The 26,157-nt window shown below is 39.5% G+C and overlaps 1 protein-coding gene across 1 annotated transcript; it reads left to right on the top strand.

The window, feature by feature from the left end:
• The first annotated feature begins 1,052 nt into the window (after positions 1–1,052).
• Positions 1,053–19,325, top strand: LOC137185222 (uncharacterized). Its single transcript, XM_067593565.1, has 10 exons — positions 1,053–1,175; positions 2,940–3,018; positions 5,957–6,182; positions 8,035–8,300; positions 10,958–16,254; positions 16,396–16,615; positions 17,534–17,766; positions 17,984–18,256; positions 18,355–18,461; positions 18,786–19,325. The coding sequence occupies exons 2-10, from the start codon at positions 2,950–2,952 to the stop codon at positions 18,995–18,997; spliced, it is 6,903 nt and encodes a 2,300-aa protein (XP_067449666.1). The 5' UTR covers positions 1,053–1,175; positions 2,940–2,949; the 3' UTR covers positions 18,998–19,325.
• The last annotated feature ends 6,832 nt before the right edge of the window (positions 19,326–26,157 follow it).

Below are 26,157 nucleotides of genomic sequence, written 5' to 3'. Positions count from 1 at the left end.
GTGACAGTGCTGTGGTTCAGACCTGGTTGGGTTTAAAGATGATGGTTTGGGTTAAAATTGCTTTGTTAAGGTCAGAGAAAGTTAGGCCACCTTTGTCATCATGGAAACAATAATAACCACGGGGTTAAGCTTAGGGGACGATGGTAGTTAAGTCTACCGTTGGGTTAAAGCCTCCATCCACCCTCCTCCTCTGAATGACAAACTCTATCCACATATATATACGTCATCTTTACTGCAGCACTGCTCCACCTCACAGTTACTATGACAACTAGATGGCTACTCAAACTAACTACAGACTGACATTATGACCTGTTGTGTTGTTTTTCGTTAGGACAGTCTCTTATATTCTGGGGCTCTACATTAGCCTGGCGACTACATCAGCAAACAACTGTCCAGTCGCATCAGAGGATGTAAATTACATTCTCAACACAGCACACACACAGAACTACAGATTCATGAGAAACCGGAGACTGACGACTATTTTGTGTCTGTATATGTTTTGTTTGTTTGTTTGTTTTTTAAGATATGTTTTTGGGCATTCTTTGCCTTTATTCCACAGTTGACAGTGGATAAGCAGACAGGAAGCATGGGTGTGAGAGAGGGGTATGTCATGCCAACCCTGGACATTGCAGTTATGTGCATTGTAACCATTCAGCTACCAGGTTGCTTCCACAATGAGCATTTTAACCAGACAAAGACATGAACCTGTTGTGTTTGATTTAGGTCTCTTAGTATCACAGTGTTTATAGTTTTATGAAAAAACTATAAGCCGTGATGGTATCACCAGTAACTTTTTTGCAATGTTTTACATTTTTTGAACTGTTCACAAACTGCTAATGGTGGCCTGGAGCTTTCAGTGGTCCTTCATACCAAAACTTCTTTTTCTCAGTCATAAAACAGATACATGGAGTGCTGCTTGGCTGTAGAAAGGTTTTTAATCTTGTGGTCTACTGATGAATCATTAACAGAGTGTCATGTTTAGAAATGGGAAGTCAAAGTCAAAATGAAAGTCGGGTGACTTCATTTTTTTATGTAACAATGGGTCACTTCCTCAACATAATACATGTATATAAGTTCACCAGTCTGTGAACAGTGTACAGTGTGATGTGTGATCTTCCACATAGAGGACTGGACTGTTTTCAGCCATGGACAGATCACAGCAAGACTAAAAGCAGGTTTGTGCTTTATCTCTTCTACAGATTAATCTTTTTAACTACTGATTAGCAATTATAAGTTTGGTTTATTTTAGTTGTCTTGAAATGTCGATAGTCTATTTATTTAGAACAAGAAATAACATTTGAGCAATCTTTAGTCCATTGAACCCCCTATGAATGAGTCTAGGATGAGGAGGAAAAAAAATTCAAACAAAAAATTACGACTGATAACAATAATACAAATAACTGCAACTACATAAGGCAAAGTCTACACTACTGAATCTGCGGTCAATCCACATTTCATTTTTGTTTGGTTGGGAGAAAGTTGACGAGCCTCAGTGAGTTGCAAACAAAGTTCCAGTGTTAGTTGAGACCAGCATCATGCTGGCATCAGCGCTGTAAAGCTATAACCTCCAAAGTTTTCCTTTATGGTTAAACTTAAAGGATCTATCTCTCTATTCCCATCAGCAGTGCTCAGGCAGGGCCCAGCTTCAGCTGCCTGACACTGCCTTTCAGTGAGACAGAACTAACTCTTTGATTGACTTAGACCGTGTAACCAAACACATCTGTGAGGATTCAGAAAAGAAAATTACACCTCAAGTAGCCATTTATGTAGTTCAAGGTACAGTTGGTGCATACCGGTACTATGAAGGTTTCTATGAAGATAAATGATCACACAATAATTAAAGCTGCAAGCAGTGATGAACGGGCCCTCGCGCCTCCACGCATGTCAGGCTGCAGTGCAATCCAACATCACTTCCTTTGTCCACTATTTTGCCTGCTGCTAGACCTATAATTATTGTAAAATACACAAACTTCATACAAAATTTGTATATAATGTATTGTATGTGTATAGACCTTTCTGCTGTATTCTACAAAAATGAGCTCCATTCAACCCCCACACCCATCCCCCTTGAGCAAGAAAAGACTTTAAAACTCACACTCTAATATCTCAAAAACAGTAAAAGATAGAAAAAACATGTAAATTCAAGATTTGTAGGTCAAAGTCTCGTGACTCATTTAAAGTTCAAATGAAGTTTGTATCTAAAACTATGTGGAAGCAGTAAATGTTCAAAAAGGTGTGAGTTTGCTCACACTCTCCATTCAAATATTTGAGTATTTTTCTGTATTCAGCTGCAGTTACTTATTGTCTCTACACACCTGACAGTACACATGTCAATCAAACTTTGACCAGGTCATGTGGGTTAAAAGTCTTTACTTTTCTAAAAATAGACTTGATGAAAATTTGGAAATAAATTTCTTTTACAACCAAACTCATCAAGAGTTTTCAATTTACTAATTGAAATTCAAGTGAATGGGTCAAAAACTTGAAAAACATGATTTTGATGCCACAGGTGTGAGCAAGACAGACATGTCTCACCCTGCAGAAAATTCTCATCTTCACACTGTTGAGATTTGATATTTCGCCATGACAGAGGAAGTTGCTATAACTTTATTGTAAATGCTCCAGTCTGCACCAAACTTTACATGTTTGATAAGAGTCCCATCCTGAACACGTCTACAAGACAATATTCCATCACTAGTTTTATTGTATAACTTCAACCAATCCTTCTAAAAGAACTTTGAAACCAAGTATTCACAGCATGGGGTTGTTTTAAACAATGTTCTAAAAATGTAATTATGATTTCTCCAGATTTAAAGGACCATGTAGTCATTTGTATAAAATATAATTATATTATTTTTAGGAACATAACTTATATACAGTATAGACAGATTCAATACAGATCCTCTCACTTATGTTTTAATGCCATGTTTCTTTAACAGATCCTGAACCATGGGCGCCAAAGTTTCAGTGAGGAATAACACTCCTTACATCTGGTACTACTCCAACTCAGAAACAGGGGTGAGTTTGTTTGTTTCTTTGTTCACAATAACAATTTTGTTCATACTTTTGCAGAATTTAGTATGTCATCAGTTTGAAGTATTCATTATATCAGTGATTTTAGTCATGTATGAACAAAGTGTTAATGCTTTTGTCCTTGACTTTTTGTTCTTTTTGTGTTGCTTACTTATATGAGGCAGATAACCAGCCAACAATTAAATCTAGTAACAGATAAAACTGTTTAGTTCTGGCCGTCTGTTCTGGCTGACTGCATTAGGGCAGTGTATTACAGGTGTTGCCTGCCTGTTTCAAGTCACAAGTGATCAAGGACAGTGAATGATTGGTTGGTTTTTAGCTTCTATTTCATCATTTAGGACCAACAAGTCTTCACCATAGCAACGGTCACTGAGGATCATGGGTAGGCTAATGTAGTCACTTCCACTATCGTACAAAACTGACAAAATACTTGATTTCTAAACCAAAATTGCACGGCCTTTTGAATTTCGTTTTCTGGTTTTTTGTTTGGAAACAAAAAAGGAATAGATCACGTGATTCCACTTTTCGTTTTTGGTTTAAAATGAAAAAAGGAAAAAACCATGTGACTTCCATTTTTGGTTTCAAACGCAAAAACGAATTGGCTGAATGTCCTCAGACCTGTTCGATATTCAATCCAAAAAGGAATAATGATAAAACGAATCGGCGAAAACCAAAAACGGGCCGGGTTTGATTGGTTTTTCATTATTTGATTCTGACGCCAAAAAACACTTTTTTGTTTTTTGTTTTGACACAAATAACATATTTACAGTTTTTTGGTTTCTGAATTACAAATAAATTACGAATTATCCGATGATACCTGGACCGACCTTTAACTGTGATAATTGAATAATCCGTAATCCATTTGTAATTCAAAAATCAAAAAACGGAAAATCTGTTATTTGTGTCAAAACAAAAAATGGAAAATCAGAATCAAATAGTGAAAAATTTTTGGTTTTTGCCAATTCGTTTTATCGTTATTCCTTTTTGGTTTGAAGAATGAACAGGTCTGCAGACATCAAGCCAATTAGTTTTCCAAAAGCAGTTACAAAAACTGACCAGCAGATGTTACACTATGTGAACCCCCTTAATATGTTTGTACACTGAATTTCTCAAAAAATAAATGGAAATGTGGAGATGTTAACAGCTAGGCAAAAACAAAACAAAACAGATAGGCATCTATAGAGAGGCGTTTATATAGTGAATGATCTACAGAGACAGTGAGCATCAAATGAAGCCTAAACTATTGTGCAGTAAATCTGTTAAGTACAAATGTAGTCAGTCTGCTTGAGTAGACATGAAAACTAGGAGGTTCTTTTTACTAGACCATATCAGGTAGGATGAATCTCTAACCAGTCTGCAGAATTGTACTGAGTGTGTTTTGCCATCATCAAGTGGCTTCACATGATCCCAGCTGATGGAGGCAACAGTCCAGTGAGAGCTTGAGTCTAACTGATGCGACCTGGATGAGATGCCCCAAACAGATTTACTGCACAATAGGTGAAGCTTATTGTATATATCTATATATATCTTATATATAATGCTCGCTGTCTCTGTAGATCATTATCTGCGTAAACGTATATATATATAGATGCCTATCTGTTTGTTTGTTTGTTTTTGTTTTTGTTTTTGTTTTTGTTTTTTTTGTTTTGTTTTGTCAACATCTCCACATTTCTATTTATTTTTGAGACACTGAGTGTACAACCCTATTGATGAGGAGGTTCACACAGTGCGACACCTGCTGGTCAGTTTTTGTAACTACTTTTGGCGTATTTGCTTTCTGTTCTATGCCATTGATCTTTCTAATTATTGAGAACAGACTTTACTATCCACAGTATATCTTGAGGAAAACTTACTAAAGTGCTCTCATTTACAAAATAAACATAGGGCCAAATCCACAAAAGGATTGCAAATGAGACAAAAAAGTGTGCAATTCATAAAGCACCCACAAAGGGTGAAATGCACCGCAAACTGCGCTGCCATGCAAATAGCGTCATGGTGTGCCTGTTCCATTTGCATGTTTGTAAATTAGGTAATATTGATATGTTTGGCGCAAAACTGGCCCCTTTCTATGCAAATAAACCTTGTTACAAAAACATCATCCTACAGAGATAGACACTGCATCTGTAGGGTGTTAAAAGTTAGACCCTCTTTTTGTACATTTAAAGAGAAACAGAATCATACATTAAAACATTGTCTTCCTAATGCAATAGAAAAGCAAAGAAAACTATATATTTGTGCTCCAAATTTAATAAACTAATAACTTGTAATGGGTAAATTTATGTTTTATATCTTCATTGTTTTACTGTACAGTTTTCATTTCATATTTATCTGTAATCCCTGGCATTGTATATTTGTTTGTTTTATATTTCTGTTCTATCACTCCATTTATGTGACACTGAAGTTGGATTAAAATAAAAAATAAAAAATAAATTTAAAAAAAAGGATACCGCATGTGAAATCCTCACATATTGCACCTGGTGGTTGTTGGTTCGCACTGCAGCTACTCCTGGATAAATTATTTCACCCCCTCCACTGCTGCCGCGGCTTTGAAATGAGTGACATCTGTATGTGAAATCGTTAATAACTATTTGGAAACACATGGGTACTTCTTCTTGTCACTTCAGATAATGCTGTTTAGGAATTTCACGAGTTTGCGTTTATACTGAAATTCCATTTTCATGTGTCCAGGTGTCCAAAGGGCTCTAATGGTCCGCGTGCAACATTATGTTTGTTGTTATAGGAACAACAGCAAGACCAGGAAATCATTTTATTGTATTGAACGTTTCATTAAAAAAGACATTAAGCATCTTCATGTTCCATATCAATAACACTTAATGTGAGTGTAATTGCTGTTTTCATGTGTGTAGTGATACTACAATTCCACAGCCTGGTTAATCAAAATGATCTTTTTTTTTTCTCTTAGGGGTTTCGTAGTGTATACCCTGGCTGTACTGAACAGTATGACGAGAAGCGTGATATCTGGTGCTACATTTATCTGAGATACCACAGACATAACTGGAATAGTTTTGGAACTGAATACAATTCTCACAAAGGCGACCCCACGTTTACCATCAGTGAGAGCTGGGACCGCTCACAGATTGAGTGGCATTGCAGTACAGAGGGGAGTGTTGCAACGTGTACCAACTATGGTGAGTTGTCACGATTTTTCATTAATGTTAATTACTAGTTTATTTCAGATACAGTTTAAACCAAAAAACAGATAAAAACATTCAAACTATGGTTGGTAGAGATTCTTCCTTGGTGCCACTGACTGTGGAGGGTGTGTTTGTTAGCTCATGTAAGTTAGATTTACTGTTCATTTGTGGACGAGAGTCTTAAAGTTGCATTCATTAAAAATTTCAGCATTAACATAGCAAAAAATAGCCATGTGCAATCTGAGGGTATGTTGGAATGATCAGCCAGTAAGTCTAGGGCTGGGTGATAAAACAATCTTGATATGGGATCACAATAAGTTATGTCGATTACAATGATAAACTTCAGACATTTTTAAGCGTTATGTATAGATCTAACAGCCTATCACACAATCCAATTCAATTCAATTCATTTTTATTTATATAGTGCAAAATCACAACAAAAGTTACCTCAGAGCATTTTCCACATAGAGCAGGTCTAGACCGAACTCTTTAATCTACAGAAACCCAACATTCCTCCATGAGCAGCACTTGGTGAAAGCAGCAGGAAAAACTCCCCTTTAACGGGAAGAAACCTCAAGCAGAACCGGACTCTAGGTGGACGCCATCTGTTGGGTTGAGATAGAAAGAAGGACAGAGAGACACAGAGAAGCATAACAACAATAATAACAATATTAACAATAATAAAAATAGAGATATGACTGGTGATAATTAAAGCAATAATAGCCGGAGACGGTGTCGAGGCTGGACACCCACAAGACAACGCCACCCCTGACGTCCATAACTCTGGATTTTACAGGAAGCCAATGCAGGGGTTCAAGTTCCTCATCCTGTGAGATGAGAAAGCACAAAAAAACTCCGGGGAAGAAGCAAAGTTAGTGACATGCATTGATGTTACATGAATGCATACAGATGGAGAGGAGGAGGAGGAGAGAGGAGCTCAGTGCATCATGGGAAGTCCCCCAGCAGTCTAGGCCTATAGCAGCATAACTAAGGGCTGATCCAAGGCGAGCCTGGTCGGCCCTAACTATAAGCTTTATCAAAAAGGGAAGTCTTAAGCCTACTCTTAAACATAGAGAGGGTGTCTGCACCCCGGACCCAATCTGGAAGATGGTTCCACAGGAGAGGAGCCTGATAGCTGAAGGCTCTGCCTCCCATTCTACTTTTAAAGACTGTAGGAACCACCAGTAAGCTGCATACTGGGAGCACAGTGTTCTAGTGGGGTAATACGGTACTATGAGCTCTTTAAGATATGATGGTGTCTGACCATTAGGAGCTTTGTAAGTTAGGAGAAGGATTTTAAATTCTATTCTAGATTTTACAGGAAGCCAATGCAGCGAAGCTAAAATGGGAGAAATGTGATCTCTTTTTCTAGTTTTAGTCAGAACACGTGCAGCTGCATTCTGGACCAGCTGGAGAGTCTTTAGAGACTTGTTAGAGCAGCCTGATAATAAGGAATTGCAATAATCCAGCCTAGAAGTAACAAATGTGTGGACTAGTTTTTCTGCATCTTTTAGGGACAGGATGTGCCTGATTTTTGTGATATTACGTAAGTGAAAAAAGGCAGTCCTTGAGATTTGATTTATGTGGGAGTTAAAGGACATATCCTGATCAAAGATAACTCCCAGATTCCTTATGGTGGTGCTGGAGGCCAGGGTAATGCCATCCAGAGTAGCTTTATCATTAGATAATGTGTTTCTAAGGTGTTTAGGGCCAAGCACAATAACTTCAGTTTTATCTGAATTTAGTAGCAGAAAATCTCCTGATTACATAAGTCTAAATTTTTTAAAAAATCCTCTGATGGAACAAATAAAAAAAAAAAAACTTAATGTATGAATGTTTTCAATAGGAAAACAGGAGGAAGATCAGAGACAACAAGAACAGCAGCGAAGACAGCAGCAGGAGGAGAGAAGACGACAGGAGCGTCTGGAACGGGAGCGAAGGATTCAAGAGGAGATAGACAGAGAGAGTGAGATCTCCAGAGAGAAACTGTCTCGATCGAGGGAGAAGCTTCGTCAGAAACAGAGCTTCAAAGGTCAGGTGCACCATCATGAGCGCACACAAGCTCTCCACCAGCAAATAGAGGACGATGCAGCTGCAATCGAGAGGAATGAGGTATGGCATTAATGGGCTACTTTCAAAATCAGTGTCTATATCAGGGGTCAGGAACCTTTTTACCCAAAGAATCAAACATTTATTTTACAAATTGAAACATTTTTCAAAAGAGCCACAGCTGGTTGGGCATTGCTAAAAACACAATTGTCCATGTTTCACTGCGGGTTGTCATGGGTAACCACTTCTTGGTCAACATAGTGTTTGCCTCTACATGCTTCACTTGGTAAGGCCTGTTAATAGCTGAAACGAGGCACATGGCTGCTTTCATATGTTTCTTAAAAACTATCCATAATGTATCCAGAGTAGTTCCTGATAGATGAGTTCTAAGCAGTAAACAGACTATCCATAACCCAGATGAAATAAAGTCTGTTGATAATCTGTTATTTGAAGTGTCCAAGTTCACATCTGTAGACATTAACCTACAAAGTTACTAAACTCATAAATCCTTACCTCAGCCCTGAACCTAACCTTACCGTTACCCTGAACCTAAAGTATGTTGATCTACTGAATTCAGTTGTCTTTCACTGCATTTGGAGTGTCCAAGTTCATATCAATACATGTTTACCTTAGAAATTACTGAACACATAAATACATAATTATAATGTTTGTTGTCAACATATATTCATGCCACGCAGGACACAATTACTTTACTCCCTTACTTGACCACATTTGCAAAAGGTCATTTTAACAGAGTGTGTAAACTACTGAGTCCTTTTAGAGAGCAGCTCATGTGCTTTCACAGCTTGTGGCAGAGTTACCACAAAACATGATTTAAAAGAAAAATAACAAAAACAAAACAGTGGGCTATGACTGTCGACAAAAAACATAAAATAGAACCAGACAAATACATAGTTAACAGCCATAAACCCACAAAAATAGCCTGTTAATGTACAAAGTATACTCGCAAAGTATACTTACATTTTTCACAAGTTTCACCGACCCCACGTGGAACTCCCTGCAGAGTGCACAACTCAACACACTGTTTACCTTCAAACAGAGTTCAAATCAATGTAACACCTGTACAGTTTCCCTCGTAACAAAATACAATAGCACAGTGTGGCTTTATGCATGCTAACATTACCTTGCTACGCAACTGAGAACACAGTGGTCGATGTCTGGCGCTAAAATCCCAGGACATCAATGTCAGGAGTGTCTAAATCAAACCATCTCGTTAAAATATTGACAGCTAACGTCCTTTGGGTATTTTTGCAGAGATATTTTACAAGATGTGTGTGTATTTACCTACTTTACACGATGGAGTCACAGCACCATCCACTCTGTAAATCTCCAGGTGGTTCGCACGTAAACAGGAAGAAAGACCGAGATGCACTTGGCGGAGAGACAATAATATTGCTCGACGCTGCCGCCTAGTGACCGAAACCAGAAATAAAAAGTGAGACTGTCACAGTCCACTTACGGTCTACTTCACATTTTATTTATACTTAAATAATTTTATACTCAAAAGAAAACAACAAACAACACATGCATTAACATTCAAACAACTTTGAGAGCTATATCACACCTAAGTGGAAAATAACATCTGAACCGATTTACCACCTGGCTACATTCAACAGATAAATACATGACAAGAGTCAACTGATATTAGTTACTGAGGTGTTGTTGTTATGTTTCTGACAGTCTGCTGATGTTTTGTAAGTCATCTACAGTGTTTCCCCCAGAATTTTTTCAAGCCTGGTGGTACGCACCGAAAAAACCCTGAAGGAACGAGGCACGCGGGATGGTATATTCACACGGTCGGCTTTGGTCAGGCGGCACAGCAGGCGGTCTGCGATTTATATTTGCCTTCAAATTTTTGTTTGCTCTGTCATTTCAAGACTTAAAACAAGGTGTTACAAGGAGAGGATGACTTATTAAGCTGTCCCTCTCCCTTCTTTCCCATCTGTAGTTTTTCTTGACTCCAGAGTTTTGGAGAAAAACATTAATATATTTGTTTGTCCATCACCCACGTTAGAGCTTTTTCTCTTTTTAGGTGGTGCCGTACTCACTTCAGCTAACCTGTATCCCATACGCTCTTGCTCTCAGTCTGCATTAATTTAAAGGGACTTTGATAACAGTGGCACTCGCATCATATCAAGAGTTTCCCAGGCAACGACACAGAGGTTGACTCATGTTTTGGAACACAGAGGCTCCCAAACGCATATGATTATTGACTTATGAATGAATGGATATTTGGCGTTATTTTTGGCATTCAAAAACAGATTTTTTGGCCTGGTGGGGGTTCTCGTGTGTGTGGTCCACCGGGCCTGTACAATTATAGGGGAAACACTGATCTACAAGGGAACATATAAAAAATAAAGTTTGACCGATATTTGGCCTTTGTTATTCTGCAATTATCCTACAGCTGTCAATCAAAAAAGAGAGGCACTTGTGAGAGCAGCAAAAGCTTACTTTTAAAAAATACTTTTTATGATTTTTGTCTAATAACTATGAGTTACTCAACTTTGGAATATTTGAGAGCAATATAAAATCCAGGAATGAAACAAATCATAGGTTCCTGACCCTTGGTCTATACAACTGAAGAAAATCCTTTTACAAATATAGCATTAGAAAACCTTACAATATAAAATATGACTGCATTTTAATTCATGTGCATCCCCTCTTCTGTATTCTTTCTTTGTTGTTAATGTCCAACGTAGCTTGCAGATGTAGAGCAGAAATTCAAAGAACTTCTTTCAAAATACAAAATCACAGAGAGTGAAGACTTGCAGGACTGCGGGCTTGAGGACAGGATTAAAACACTTCATAATGAACTGACGCTCCAATATTGCAGAGAAAACAAGCTTCCAGTGTGGTCTCAGTTTACGTTTGACCATGCTGTGGGATATGAGGAACTTTCTCTGACTGAGAAACTCACCATTCTTGAGGCAGTTCTGAAGTTAACTCTTCAGGGCACCACTGAGACTGAAGATGAAAATGTGGTTTCACTTAACTGGGATAAGAAGTATGAGTTCCTTTTCTGTTTGGCTGAGGAACTTTACGTCACAAATCCAACTCTGGCTGAGCCGATTTTCTTGAGAATTCTTGATGCAGTTTCAGAGCTTTTACCAAAAAGCAGGGAGACTCTGGTTCAAATACTGTTCAATAACATCTGGACACCAACAGAAATAATGCTCTTCATTCGCAAAGCTTCATCAATAGACCACAATCAGATTCCCCAAGTCCTCCACATGGTACAGACCTACAGGCTAAGCTGCCTCCTCACTCTCTCTGCTCTGAAGAAGCAAGAGCCACTAACGTTTCTACAACAACAAGTAAGAGAAGACAAGGACAAAGATACTGACACCATTTTGAGGGAACTCTGTGAATCCCAGTGCCCAGAGAATATTCTGACAGTTATCGAGGATGTTCTCAGACACATGGAAACAGAACTTCCAAAATATCAGGAGGTGGATCTTACTGAGAAGAATATAGAGGATCTCAAGATAAAGATTAAATCTCTTGATTGTGCAAACCCAGATATCAATACTCTGAAGGAAGTGTTGATTGGAATGTCTGTAGCCGTGCAAGACAGCACAACAAATGAGCCCAAAGGCATTAAAGGCTATTTTCCAAGACAGACTCAGCTGGCATCATTACTTTTGCTCCTACTGTCACAGCTAACTGAAAATAAAGGCTGTCTCCTTGAGATTGGCACAGGTGAAGGGAAATCTGCTATCTTGGCAATGTTTGCTACAATCCAGGCTATTCGTGGAATAAAGGTGGACATTGTGACAAGCTCTCCAGTTCTTGCACGACGGGACCAGGAGGAGTGGAAGAAATTTTTTGAAAAGTTTGGTGTCACATCATCTGTAGTACCCCCACCCCTCTCCAAACAATCTTCCCCTGTGGAACCAGATAAGTTGTTAGAAGAGGCATACAAACAACAAGTTGTGTATGGCACTGTTGGTGCTTTTTCAGCAGACACATTAAAACAAGAGTTTGAGAGGAGAACTACCCGTGGAACAAGAGGATTTGAGCTAGTGATAGTGGATGAAGTGGACTACATGACCTTGGATAATGGAGTTCAAGTGACATTCCTGTCTCATGAAGCCAGCGGTTTGAGACATATGGACCAAATTCTTGCCAACATTTGGACAATGACATCTACTTGTCAACCAATTGAAATGCTAGATACAGGTGAGATAAAATGGGCAACAAGGATCCAACATTTCCATAAAGCAGCAACATCTGCTGTTATGGGATCAGAACCATCTGACAGCTTCTCAGCCTTTGACATTTTGCTGCCAGGTGTAGATTTGGGGTTCTATTCATCAGAGGATATTGAGATGTTGAGGCAAGCTATGAGTAAGACAGAAACAGAAAATACAGGTGATGACTACCAGGATGACGGCTGGAGAGCGATTGAACAAGTCATGAAGAAAATAGGAGTTTCACAACAGTATGATCTGCTGCGTATATTTCAGGAAGTAATGGAGAACAGTGTGGCTTTTGAGTGCTATTCTGAAGAGAACAACAAAGCCAAACGTTACGGGACTGAGGAAAGACATGCTGACTTAGAAGTCAGCATGTTACTCCTTGAAAATGGATTAGCATGTGAAATCATGTCAGAAAAATCTCTCATTGAAGCAACTGTGAGTGCAGTAAAGTCCTATATTAAGTACTCAGACGAATGTTCTTATTCTAAAGAAAACGGAAACTTCATCTATATCCCTCATTTCTTGAGGAAATATGTTGAAAATCAGTTGCCAGTGTTTGTTGAGAATGCCTTGAGGGCCATTGAGATGACTCAGGGCAGAGAGTACATGATCGACATTTCACGAGCTGCTGCCAAAGTATCTGCCAGTGATCCTGACCAGCATCAGTATGATGCCATAATTCCAGTGGACTTCAAAGCAAGTGGGGTGTTGGAGAAAAACAAGAAGTGGGGTAATGGACTCCAGCAGTTTTTGGAGATGAAACATCAGCTTGCAATTTCACCTTTGTCCAGTGTGACCAACTACATGTCTAACTGCCATTACTTTAAACGGTACATCCGTGGAAATGGCATATTTGGTGTTTCTGGCACATTAGGGGGTGATGCAGACAAAGACTTTCTGAAAAGGCATTATAAAACAAAGAGCTATACTATTCCAGCTCATCGTCATAAAAAAGTGGTTGAGTTGCCAGCCCTGCAGGTGAATGGGGGCAATGACCAATGGATCCAGACTGTTTGTGATACTACCTGGAAAGCAGCAAGTAGAGGACAAGTTGTCCTGGTGATATGTGAAGATGTCAAGACAGCAAATGAGCTACATGTGAAAATGCAAGACGAAGAGAGATTTAAGCCACATCAGATCACGATGTACACAATTAGTGAGAGACACAACATTGAGAGAGATAAATTTAGTGGAGGGAGGATTATCATTGCAACAAACCTTGGAGGGAGAGGAACAGACATCAAGGTCGAGGAAAAAGTAAATGAATGTGGTGGCCTCTTTGTGATTCTCACACACTTCCCACGCAATCGAAGAGTGGAGAAACAAATCTTTGGTCGCACTGCTCGGAAAGGAAACCCCGGCATGGTCCAGATGGTTCTGAACCAGGATCATCTTGCACCAGCTTACCAAGGTCAGTCTGTTGAGATAATGCGACAGCTCAGAGAAGAGTATGAAGTGAAGCGTATAAGTGAAATGGAAAGTGATGAGCTGGTAGAAATAGACTTGAAGGGAGAACTTTTTACTACATTTTGTCAATCCCTCAAGGACTTTGAACAGAATTACACGGAGGAAGAAAGAAAAGATCTCTCACAATTGGAGCCTAGAGATATACCTGATCATCTCAGAGACTATCAGGCTAAGTTTGATTACCAGCCAGCCCTGAATGCTTTGAAAGAAGCATGGGCATTGTGGCTGACTCTTCATGAGGAGCATATCAACAGACATGATGACATCAGTGACCTTCAGGCAGACCTCATCAAGACAATGAATGAAACTAAGGGAAAGCTCTTGCAAGGGGAAAGTGACAATTTCTATGATCACATTAAGCAGGCCATTCTCAGGACTGACCTACACTGCAGAGACAAAACAAATGACTATGGAGCTAAATCCTATTGGCAGAGGGCAGCAACCTCTGACCCACTGTACAAAGCTGTGGCACTCTATAACCAGGCATACATCACCATCAACCTGGCCAAGGATGACTATAAAGCAGAGGCAAGGAAACTGTTGGAGCAGGCTAAAGAGCCTGTCGATGTTTATATCTCAGAAATATCAAACACAATGGTCTCCTGTCAGATGTCTGTTACTGACAAACTGAAACCACACAGCAACAACTTTCAGAGTCAGATGGAGGCCAGAATGAACATCTTCAGGTCGTGGAAGACATACATTGATAATGCATTGGAGAAACTTGTGAAGCTGGAAGAACGCAACAGTGGTGCAAAAACAAAGGACTGTTCAGTCTACATGTTGTTAAAGGAAAAAGATTTCATCATCACAAATGAGCTAATGGCACTCTATGAGCTTGGCCTTGCTATTGTTTTTGAAGTGGAAGAGAAACCAAAGTTTTGTTTTGATGCTCTCATTTGCTTCTTCATCGGAGCAATGCAGGTGTTGGCTGGGGTTCTTGTTTGTGCCTTTTCATTTGGCACTGCAAGCCAGTTTGGACTTGGCCTGATAAGTGAGGGAGTATCAGACATGATCAGTGGAATAGAGGGCATGGTAAAAGGTACATTTAGCTGGGCATCATGGGCAATAAACAAAAGTATCAGCATTGGTATTTCTTTGCTTACTGCTGGATTCAGTGCCATCAAGAAAGCTGTCACTTCAATGGACAAGGTAAAATCTCTGCTTAATGGTACCAAGTCCTTCACAACTGTTACCAGTGGAACTGCTGAGTCTGCCATCTCCTCATTTGGTAGAGAAGCCTTTGGAATTTCAACATCTTCAACAGTTTTAAAGCAGAACTTCAAACATGCTGCCAAGTACGCTGTACAGGAGATAACGAAGCAAGCTGTGGTCACTGGTTTGAACTATGCAGTTGATGAAGGCCTGAAGGCAATCTTTGAAGATATTTTGAATTCAGCTTTTAAGGATGTTGTTACTTCAGCAGTGAAGCAGAACCGTGACTTGGATAAAGCTATCACTGATTTCATCAGCTCACATGTCCCAAAAGCAGCCATGCAGAAAGATAGCTTTAAGATTGGCAAATTGGATGAGGAAGAAATGACTAAAACAATTGCTGTATTAACTGAAGAAGTAATTCCTGACCTTATGATGGACTGCACAACAGTACATGAGGTTATCAGTGGACTCACTAAGGTGTGCAATGGAGTAGGTATTACTGGGGCTGCCAAGTTATGTCTGACAGTTGCAGATCAAACCACCCGTTTCATTGAAATACTGAATTCTGTTCCTACAAAAAGGGTCATTGATGAAACTTTTGTTCCTACTTTACTGAGTGAAATTGAGGAGCTTCAGCGAGGTGAGAAATATGATCAAGATGGACGACACAATTTACAAGATGTGAAACGTCTTAAGGGCAAAATTCTGAGCACCCTTGCAGACAGTGTGTCCCAAGCATTTATCAAGGCTTGCTCTGGACATATGACTTCCCTTTTGACAAAGCCATTGAAGAGCAAGTTTAACCAAGCTACTGGTGAAGCTGTTGGCAACATTATGGGCAGACATAAAACTCAAAGTTTTTTTGATGACCAGAGACACAAGCACAACATGAGATCAGCCAGTCGCAACACTGAGAAGTTGCTTACAGAGAAGGAACGGATGGATTTAATGGATTACATGGAACACATAAGCAATGTAGATCACCCTGCCACAGATTTTGACATTATTGTTCTCACAAAAAGTGGCTTACTCAACGGTAGAGGGATTCACCTCACTGTCATTGATGAGCACGGGAACAGACTCTCAGAGGAACGTTACAAAGGAACAGACGAGTCTGCTGGCAACATCACACTACAGCTGACAAAACGAGCAAAAGACCTGCAGCCACCAGAGTAAGTTCACTGAGAAAATCCCACTGATAATTCCAATTTAGTTATATGCAGATTAAGTAGTACAAAAACATTATTATAAAATATTGTGATATTTGTGGATTAAAAGGTCTACATTCAGATATTTTGTTTGTTCTTTCTCAGGAAAAGCAGTTTCTTCTCGTGGATCAAAGCAAAGATCACTTTACAGGAGCCACAGTTTTACAGCGGCCATTTTGACATCGTTCAAGATGATGGTACAGTGGTCAATGTGAATTCAGAGCACCAGAATAGTCTCTATCATGCAATCGCACAAGCAACTGGAAGTGATCGAAGCGATCTTAAAAGAGCTGCTGTGAAGCTTCATGAGACAGTGAAAAATGAAGTGAGTATCCATCTTAGAGGTTGATAACATTTAATGTAAAGTCAGTGTAACAGCACAGGGGGAAGAGTGCTGTGAGTGTATCAGGGGGCATGGACAGAGTCAGATCTCCTGTAGAGATACTTTACTGCAGGAGTAGTGTAAATAGAAACTTAGCTGCTTTGATCAACATTCATTGTAAATCATCAATCTTAAAAATAACATTATTACTTAAAAAATGAAGTTTCAAACATCTATAGATGCTACAGAGCTTCTCCTTCCAGCTGCAATTTAAAGCAGCTTATTTTAAAGCCTGTTTGTAGTCACCTACTCTATAATTGTTGTAGCCATATAGTGCTGGAGTTGAAGTTAAAGGTCAATCTGAGGCTAGCAAGGGCAGAACATCTACATAACAGCATTACCTAACTGTTACACCTGACAATTTGAAAGTAGTTGCAGTCAATAATAAATAAGCTCACAGAAATCCCACAGATGAGTAATATGATAATGTATCATCTTAGTTCTGGTAACTGATCAATACTCACTAGTCCTGCTGAGTAGAGATTCCTGGGGACTAATCAACTTCCTCAATTTTCAAACTTTAGCCTTTCCACTAATCTATAGTCTGGTTATATAGTAGACACTGACTTCATATATTCATGTTGGTGCTGTTTTTATTGAGATCTGGGGACTGAGCTTCTTAGCTTGATCTTAACTAATGAAAATGTTGACTTAAATAGAAGTACAGTCCCATCATGCCGGTGTCTCATGTTTGAATTGTTGGTTGTAAATGTCAAATTTTCCTGTTTACTGATTAGATATTGCGGCAGATAAAGCATGATGGGATATTAGTCAGAGAGCAACACCACTGTGACTCTAAGGATAAATTCTGTAAATGTGTGCATGTGAGCAAATCACCATATTGAGACACTTTTTGATCAGGTTCAGGAAAACTTTGCTTCGTACACACCGATTCTTAAGCTTCAGCGAGGCTATGACTACTCCCACAAAAACCCTGGAAAATACACCATCACCGGAGGAGCGAAGCCAGGAGGAGCCAGCCATTCTGAACTTCTTACCAAAGAGGAATATTTGAAGAGTACCAGCTTCATTGAAACTGATGAATGTGATATTATCAGAAGCTATAAGCTTGCATCTGTTGAAAAATACAAACGGTGAGTCACTTTAATAATCCCACAAGAGAGACGCCAGAATACACTCAAACCTTTGTGTTCTGAACTGGTCACATAATATAAATATAATAAAAAATTGTGTTTGATTTGTCAAAGTGTAACTGATATTCAGTTATTTGATGTCCATGAAGTTAAGTTTCAATAAGGTCATAATATATAAGGGCCATGGATGAAACAGTAATGTATTTTTGTTTACCAGTTTGAGAAATGCTCAAGGATCTGAGAACAACAGTGGAACAGTGAATGCAGACCACGTTCCCTCCAAGGATTCCATTCGCAAAGCTTGGGAGAGGACAAAAGACAAACCTGAGCTACAGGAGCAGCTCAAAAACAGTAATCCAAAACTCTATGAAATGATAGAGAACATAAAAGATGACAAAAATGGGCTGAATCTTATTGCCATGGAGGTGTTGGCCAAAGATCACAAACGTGCTCTGACCGTGGGTGCAAGCCACCAAGCCAAGAAGTGCCGGTAAATAATAGATTTTCCCCTGAAAGTTCAACCAGATGAATCCAGTGATCTCGTACTTGACCTGTAGATGGTGTTCTTGTGTTCCTCTTACCTCACAGGGAGCTGCTAGCAGAAAGTCTTGTCAGTGGAGATGTGGAGACAATGCTGAAACAGTCTATGATTGTGGCTCACCCTCTGACCTCACAGGAACTTATGGCTGATTTAGGTAAGACCTAGCTGGCGTGGTTTATGTATGCTGACAAATTAACACACAAAGTCTTTAGTGAAGAGGACAGAATATAATCTTTTATCGAATTAAGGGACTCATTACTTTCATACATGCTGCCTTTTAAGTTACTGATTTGGAAATTGATAATCATACTATCATTATGTTATGCTGTTATAAGCTATACAATGAAGTAAAGAGGCACTAAACAAATAAAACAGGAGACTACACTTAATAACAAAGTGCACTTGGGATGCACAACCATAACCATGCAATATTTAAACATTTTCCTACTGTTCATTGCACCCATCATTGTGCTTCCAGGTGAAAACAGAAGACCACATCATAATGAGATGTCAAAGGAAGGCATCAGGGGCTACTACAAGGCAGGTTACACCAATCTTGTGACAGTGTACAGCCGGCAGGGACTCATCGATCAGAATCAGAAAGATCAGCTGATGGAGTGGCTGAATCAAGACAAACATGAAGATAAAAACACTCCTGAGTACCTGAGTATCTGGGATTCCTTAAAGTAACTGTTAAACCAACGGAAAAATAGAAAAAGAGAGAATGATGGTAGATGCTAACTGATTATTGTGATAGTAATGTATTTGGACTCATATTCTGGTTGTGGTTATGTGTTAGCGAACACTGAGTCTTAGTACTTTGACAGCTTCCTGTGCCTCATCATATATGGCTATAAGTGACAGGAAGAAGATGGAGGCAATGTGGAATAAGGGAAATGGTGGTAAAATATAATTCTTTGACCACCTTTCGTTTTTTTTTTTGGTGGGGTTTTTTGTTACCTCTGAGTCAACTTTTGTTTTTGTTTCATTTGTTTCATTTCAGCAGAATTTAGTTTGTCATCATAGATAAAGTATTTTACATTTAATGAGCAGCAAAGTGTCTTTGAATACATCAGAGTGAGTCAAAAGTCACCATCGCTGTACATCGGCCACGGGTCTATCAATAACAGAGACGGTCTTTGATGCATTAACGATTCCAAATGCTGCTGTAATATCATTATAGCTTCTTTTTTATTTGAGAAATAGGTTTATCTCTTAAAATATAAACAATTGATGTTATGCTGTTATGCAAACGTCTTAAGCAAATGCTGCACACTCACATACTCGTATTTTCTTGATTTTATCTGTATATTCAATAGTATCTACATATTCTATATATTCCAGTTTTTAAACTGTTTTTATTTTATTTTATTATTATTATTAGGACTCAGTGGGTTTTATCCTCTATCTTATGTTGTGCATTCTGTTTATCCTATTTTCACTTTATTTCATCTTATTTTTATTATAATCAAATGGGTTTTATTCTCCATCTTATTTTTAAATGTTTTTATGTCTTTTTTCATGTGAAGCATTTGGATTTTGGAATTTTTCTTTACTTTCCCAAAGGAACGTCTGTCCAAGTACACTCTGATTGACTTGATTAACACAGTAGGTGTTGTAATTTACATAATTAATGTTACTATAACTCCACCAGTTTATCATTCTGTCCCTTTTTTAATTTACATAAACCAAACATCTGGTGCCACCGTATCTCTGGTGTTCTTTAAGATGCCATGCTGAGGAGTGATGTGATTGATCTACTCATGAGGTGTTGAGCCCTGAGCGGTCTATAAATATTCATGCCTGATCAATACTTGTTGGATTTTCGTTGCAACTGTTTATGAATCTTTGTGGAATTAATTTGACATCTATTATGCTGGAAATCATACTTTTTGTGTCTCTTTGATTATGCATTTTTCCTAAACTATGTCCTGCAGATATAATTAAACCAACTATACTAATCATTGTTTCACCACTCAAAGCTCCTGCTATCCAGGCGCGAAAGACTCTTGTTGGATGGATTTCTCAGAATAAATTCTGGCAAGATCATGTTGTTGTCCTGTGACTATTTGAAACACCTAAAATGTCTTACAACATCATCACACCAACATCTACACAGGCAATAAGAATTCTGAAAGCAAACTGGATCATTAGTGTATCTGAACTGGAGCATCCTCCCATCAAATCCATCTGGATACATGGCTGGTTAATTTAAAGAGGAATGACTGCCAAGCAAAACAACACTGAGCAGAGATGTTAAGTAACAAACATACTCAAAATCATTGAAAAGAAGTGAAGTTGTGACTCAGAAGAAAGCAGACTTTTAAAGCAGAAAGTTGAGTTAAATATATATGAACAACATAACGACTGATACAAGTTCAAACATATTCCATCCAGTTTTTGCCACTCTTGAGTTAATTTCAGCCTTTTTCTGGAACACTTTCCCATCAGACTGAGTTCTCCAGTGGAGGATGTTAAGCTCATGTTTTTGTACGTCCTTCCTAATCTATGAAATTTAAATGAATGAAATAAAGAGATCAAATACCAGCAAGAGCAGAGAGACAGCGGTCAAGAAGCAGTGACTGTAATAAAGGTCCTGTCAGTCATTTGCTGGAAGTTCAACTTGCAGGTCATATGATCCACAAAACTGGACGTGAAGGATTATATTTGTTATCTGGAGCAACAGAAAACCTTTTTCCAGGTAAATCTAGATGTTTATATTTACGTTACATCGTTTAGCAGATGCTCTTACCCAGAGAGACTTACTGAAGGCCAACTGCAGGAGGAATCCCTCAGGACCATCTTGGGCTTAGGTGCCTTGCTCAGCAGCACATTGATAGCAGCTCAAACTCTCAAACTATAATAATAATAATAATTATAATAATAATAATAATAATAATAATAATAATAATTTTTATTTATGGAGCACTTTTCAAGCAATAAGCATAAAGTGCTTTTCAAGGGAGAGAAAATTCAAAATAGAACAACATTAGGGACAATTGCAAGAGGTAAAATAATGAAACACAAACATACACACATATATGCATTTATCTACACAAGTTAAAGATAAAAACTCTCATGACCATAGAAATGTGTTCTATCAGCTGTTAGGAAAAGTCATTCTATAATTAAAGCTGCAAGCAGCGTTGGTCGGGACCTCACACTCTGGCCCGTCGGAATCAGATCATTTTGCCTTTTAAAAATGAGGGATATTTCTTATAAGTGTGGTGTGCTTTTATTTTGAAAGTTTGATTGAAAGGTGTACTGTCAGGTGTGTAGAGACAATAAGTAACTGCAGCTGGACACAGAAAAATACTCATATATTTGAATGGAGAGTGTGAGCGAACCCACACCTTTTTGAACATTTACTGCTTCCACATAGTTTTAGATACAAACTTCATTTGAACTTTAAATGAGTCACGAGACTTTGACCTACAAATCTTGAATTTACATGTTTTTTCTATCTTTTATTGTTTTTGAGATATTAGAGTGTGAGTTTTAAAGTCTTTTCTTGCCCCTCCTGTGATTTTATAATGAGTGTGTATTGCGGAATGTTTCACAGCACTGAGGGAGTGACATCACCAGGAGCAGTTGGAGAGGAGGATTTTAGAGTACGCTTCTTGTGAAATCTCCTCATAAATCCCATGACTTTGGCCAAAGCTTACATTAAATCATATTTTAGTAGGAAATTTCGTTGCAATTCCATTGATACAGGTTTGAAAGTGGTCAGACTTATAGTTTAGACGTCAGAAGCCTCTGTTTGACACAATGTTCATGCCCATAGATATCCTCCCCATTGGTTTACATTGTAAGGGTGATGTGGCACTGCAACTTTCAGGGTTTATAAAATCCAAACCGTTCGAGTTATTACAAAGTTTTTAACAACTTTTTTTCAGCATACTGTCATAAGTCATGTATTAAAGTTTGAAGCTGATACCATTAATACCCTCAGAGGAGATAGCGTTTGTTCAAAATTGGAGCAAAGTCTTACTTTGAAAGTCTGATTGCGGACTTCCTGTTGGATTTAGGTCAGGGGTGTCAGTGTATGATTTGTAGGTCTTGATGAGACAAATTATTGAGTTTTGGTTTGATCTCTCTACGACATTCCTACGGGCCGTGGTGGCCATTTTAGTTACATAGGTGGTGCTAGAGAGTACATTTTGGCACTTTAGGGGTTAATTTTTACATTTTATCAAATATTTCACCAGACCTGATGTGTGTGCCAAATTTGGTGAGTTTTTGAGAATGTTTAGGGGGTCAAATTTAGGGTTTAAGAGGCGTAATAATAAAGAAACAAACAAACAAACAAACACACGAAAAACAATAGGGCCCTCACCCTTAGGCGAAGACTACTGTTTTACAGTAGTCCTCTGCCTTTTGGGCTCGGTCCCTAAAAATATGTTTTAAGATGAGATTTAAAGGCAGTGACAGAGTCAGCTGATCTGATGCCGAGGAACCAGTACTGCAAAAGCTCAATGTTTGTTTTAAACCTGGACTCTGGAATAGTCAGAGACCCAGACTGGCAGACCTGAGGGGGCTGTATGGACAGTACAGTGTGAGGAGCTCAGTTATAAACTCTGGTGCCAGATCATTCAGAGCCTTGTATGTGATTAATAGCACTTTAAAATGGATTCGAAGATACTGGAAGCCAGTGCAGTGAAGCCAAGATTGGTGTGATGTGAGAGAATACTCCAGTACTCAGTAATCAATAGCCAGTAGTCAATACTCCCACTGCTGAAATTTGAACAATTTGGAGCTGCTCCATAGTTCGACTGGTCAGGCAGGTAAACGAGGCATTACAGTAATCAAGGTGGGAGGATATAAGAGATGTATAATTCTTTCTGTATTACTGAAGGACAGAACTGATCTAATTCTGGAAATATTTCTCAGTTGATAAAAACACAACTGGACTAATTTCTTTACATGTTGCTCCAGGCTCAAGTTACTGTCCAGGATAACACTCAGAATTTTTGTAGCTGACTTTATGTTGAGAGTGAGGAGGCAGAGGAGAGGCTGTGTTTGTTCTGAGACGTGTTCAGGGCCGATGATGAGAACTTCTGTCTTGTCAGAGTTAAATTTGAAGAAGTTCTGGGACATCCAGCTTTTTATGTCATGTAGACAAATATGTAAGGAGGCTAATTTACTGGTGTCAGAAGGTTTAAATGACAGGTACAGCTGTGTATCATCTGCGTAGCTATGGAGGGAGATGTTGTGATGACGGATCATCTGTCCCAGGAGTAACATGTAAACAGAACAGGTCCCAAGAGTGATCCTTGTGGTATTCCATGTTTAGACTGAACAGTTTGTGAGATAAATTCCCCAACAGTAACAAAAATTTCCTGTTGGTACGAGAAAAACCAGCCCAGAATGGTTCCAGTAATATCCGCCCACTGTTTTACTCTGTCCATAAGGACAGAATGGTCGATGGTATCAAATGCTGCACTGAGGTCAAGCAGTAGTAACACAGAACATGCACCAGAGTCTGCAGCCATCAGTAGATCTTTGTGGAGGGCAGTTTCTGCATGTTAGTTTGAAACTGGCAGGTAGTTTTTAGGTCTGAGGGGTTTTAAACTTTGTCCCTTCAGCAGCGGTTGAACACAAGAGGTTTTAAAAATATCTGGGACAACTCCAGAGGTCAGAGAGCTATTGATGATGGTCAGCAGTGTTGGGCTGATTGACTCTATTGCTTCTTTAAGCAGTTTTGTTGGAATAATATCAAGGATGTGTCACTTATGAGAGTCTCATAAGTGACACAGTTTTCCTAAGAGCCTGCATATATATTGGTCTAGAATAATCCAACACATCCATGGAAGGGCTAAGGAGGTTGACTACAGAGGCGGGAGGAGTGATATTTACCCCAATATGATCAGTCTTTTCTATGAAGAAGGTAAGAATTTTGTCACAGTCGGCTGGAGAAGACACATCAGCAGTAGGCAGAGGAGGGTTTACAAACTGATTGATGATATTAAACAGGATTCAGGGTGGTGCTGTTTGGCTGAAATTAGCTGTGAGAAATACTGGTCCCTGGCCTCCCTTACCTTACAACTGTAAGAAGTTAGTAATTCTTTTAGTGATGAATAATGAACCTGCAAGTTATTGGACTTCCACCTGTGTTCAACTTTTCTACAGGTTCTTTTAAGGCTACAAATTTTTTCATTCATCCATGGAGCTGTTTTGACAGTGGACTTAAGTTTAGTTTTAAAAGGAGCAACCATGTCCAGGGTGGATAAGCATAATTAATTAAAGGCTGATAACTGGTCATTTGTGTTAGAAAGAATGGGCAAATTGTTACTAGCAGTGTTAAAAAATAATACGGCTAGTAAAAGTTTTGCCTGTAAGCTCAGAATGCTAACCACTACGCTGCCACCACTCAAACAAGTGTATATGCTGTGAACCACAATGATGTTTTACTGCTGCAATTCACAAGCTTATATGCATGTTTTGACTATCAGATTCAGCTGAACTGAACCAAAGTTTAGCCTCATTGGGATTTGATCACACTCTTGTTGGGCCTCAAACCATGAGGTCACACAGAGAAGGCCTACATGTAACCTGTGAGGCCTGACCACGAGGTGCTTTATTCCTTTGTTTTCCCCGAGATAAAGGAATAGCGCCAAAAATGCTGCTTAGACAATGGGAGTCCATTGCAAACTTCATTTCCAAGGATGCTTTGCGATTTTCACACCTCAGCAGGGAGCAGTCAACATACAGTCTCATTGGCGGAGACGCTCCTGCACAGCGGAGCATCCTGATGACGCAGCCGTGACATCACCGCCCCTTTAAAAACTGAACGGGCCCTGAAGCACACGCCTTTCCCATGTCACTGAGGAACTCCTGTTCCTCTGTGAGTCAGCTGACTAAAGGGGGTACCCCACGCACGTGTTTTCTCCTCATCGAAGACTCCCCTCGCCGGACGAGACGAGACTTCGCCCGTGTTCACCCGAACACATTCCTGGATCCGAGAGAGAACACTGCTGCAACCAGCGTCCTCGAATTCCCTAGAGACGGAAGAAACGCTTCTTCACTGAGTCGACTCTGCTGTTCTCTCCGCCACGCCGCCGAGAGCCAGCTGCCATGCTTTTCGCCGACCGTGCGAGAACGGCCACCGTCTGCATCCAAGCCCAGGACAAAGCCAGACATAACGACGGATTACACACAAACCCAGCTCACTTTCTGAAGCGACCCAAGTAAGAGGCATAAGTCTGGGCAGAGGCAGTGTTAGTTGTGTGTTCTTATCAGCATCAGTTGCTGTTGTTTAGCATTTAGCTCTTAGCTTTTGCTATTGTTTGTTGTGCTGTTGACGGACCGCCAAGTCCATTTTTCTCTGTTTACTCTTAGGAGTATTTTAAGTTTGCTGCCTGTTTAGTTGTGTTCACCACACTAGACTGTTTTGTGTTTGTCCCGCTCGGGACTACTGCTGTGTTTGTGCCATCGTGAGTCAGGAAGTAAGTTGCTTTGTCGGTCAGAAACCAGACAACGTGCGTTACAGACTGCCGTCCGTACGCGCACTGTCTGTGGACAAAGCCGCTTCTCTTCCTCTCACGATCGCTTTCTCTCCTTCTTCCTTCTCTCTTCTGACTAACACATACACGCATGCACACACACATACACGCACCGACATCTTTTGCACATCTGATGGTCAGATAACGTCGGACAAAGCTTCGCTTTGTCTTTCTTTATCCACCATCAGACACCTGTGTTTTTCACAGAAGTGGGTGAGTGCAAGACGCTGTCCGCCAGGCGGCACCGTCTTGCTTCTGTCTAACCAAGACACCGCCACATTTCTGCCATCCGTTTCTCGCGCGACGTGACTTCCTCCCATAGTCATGTCCGCGTCGCAGACCGACGAC

This window comes from Thunnus thynnus, chromosome 6 (assembly GCF_963924715.1).
Source record: "Thunnus thynnus chromosome 6, fThuThy2.1, whole genome shotgun sequence".
Classification (NCBI taxonomy): domain Eukaryota; kingdom Metazoa; phylum Chordata; class Actinopteri; order Scombriformes; family Scombridae; genus Thunnus; species Thunnus thynnus.
Note: the sequence above shows the minus strand (reverse complement) of the source record. Positions and strands in the feature narration are given on the sequence as shown.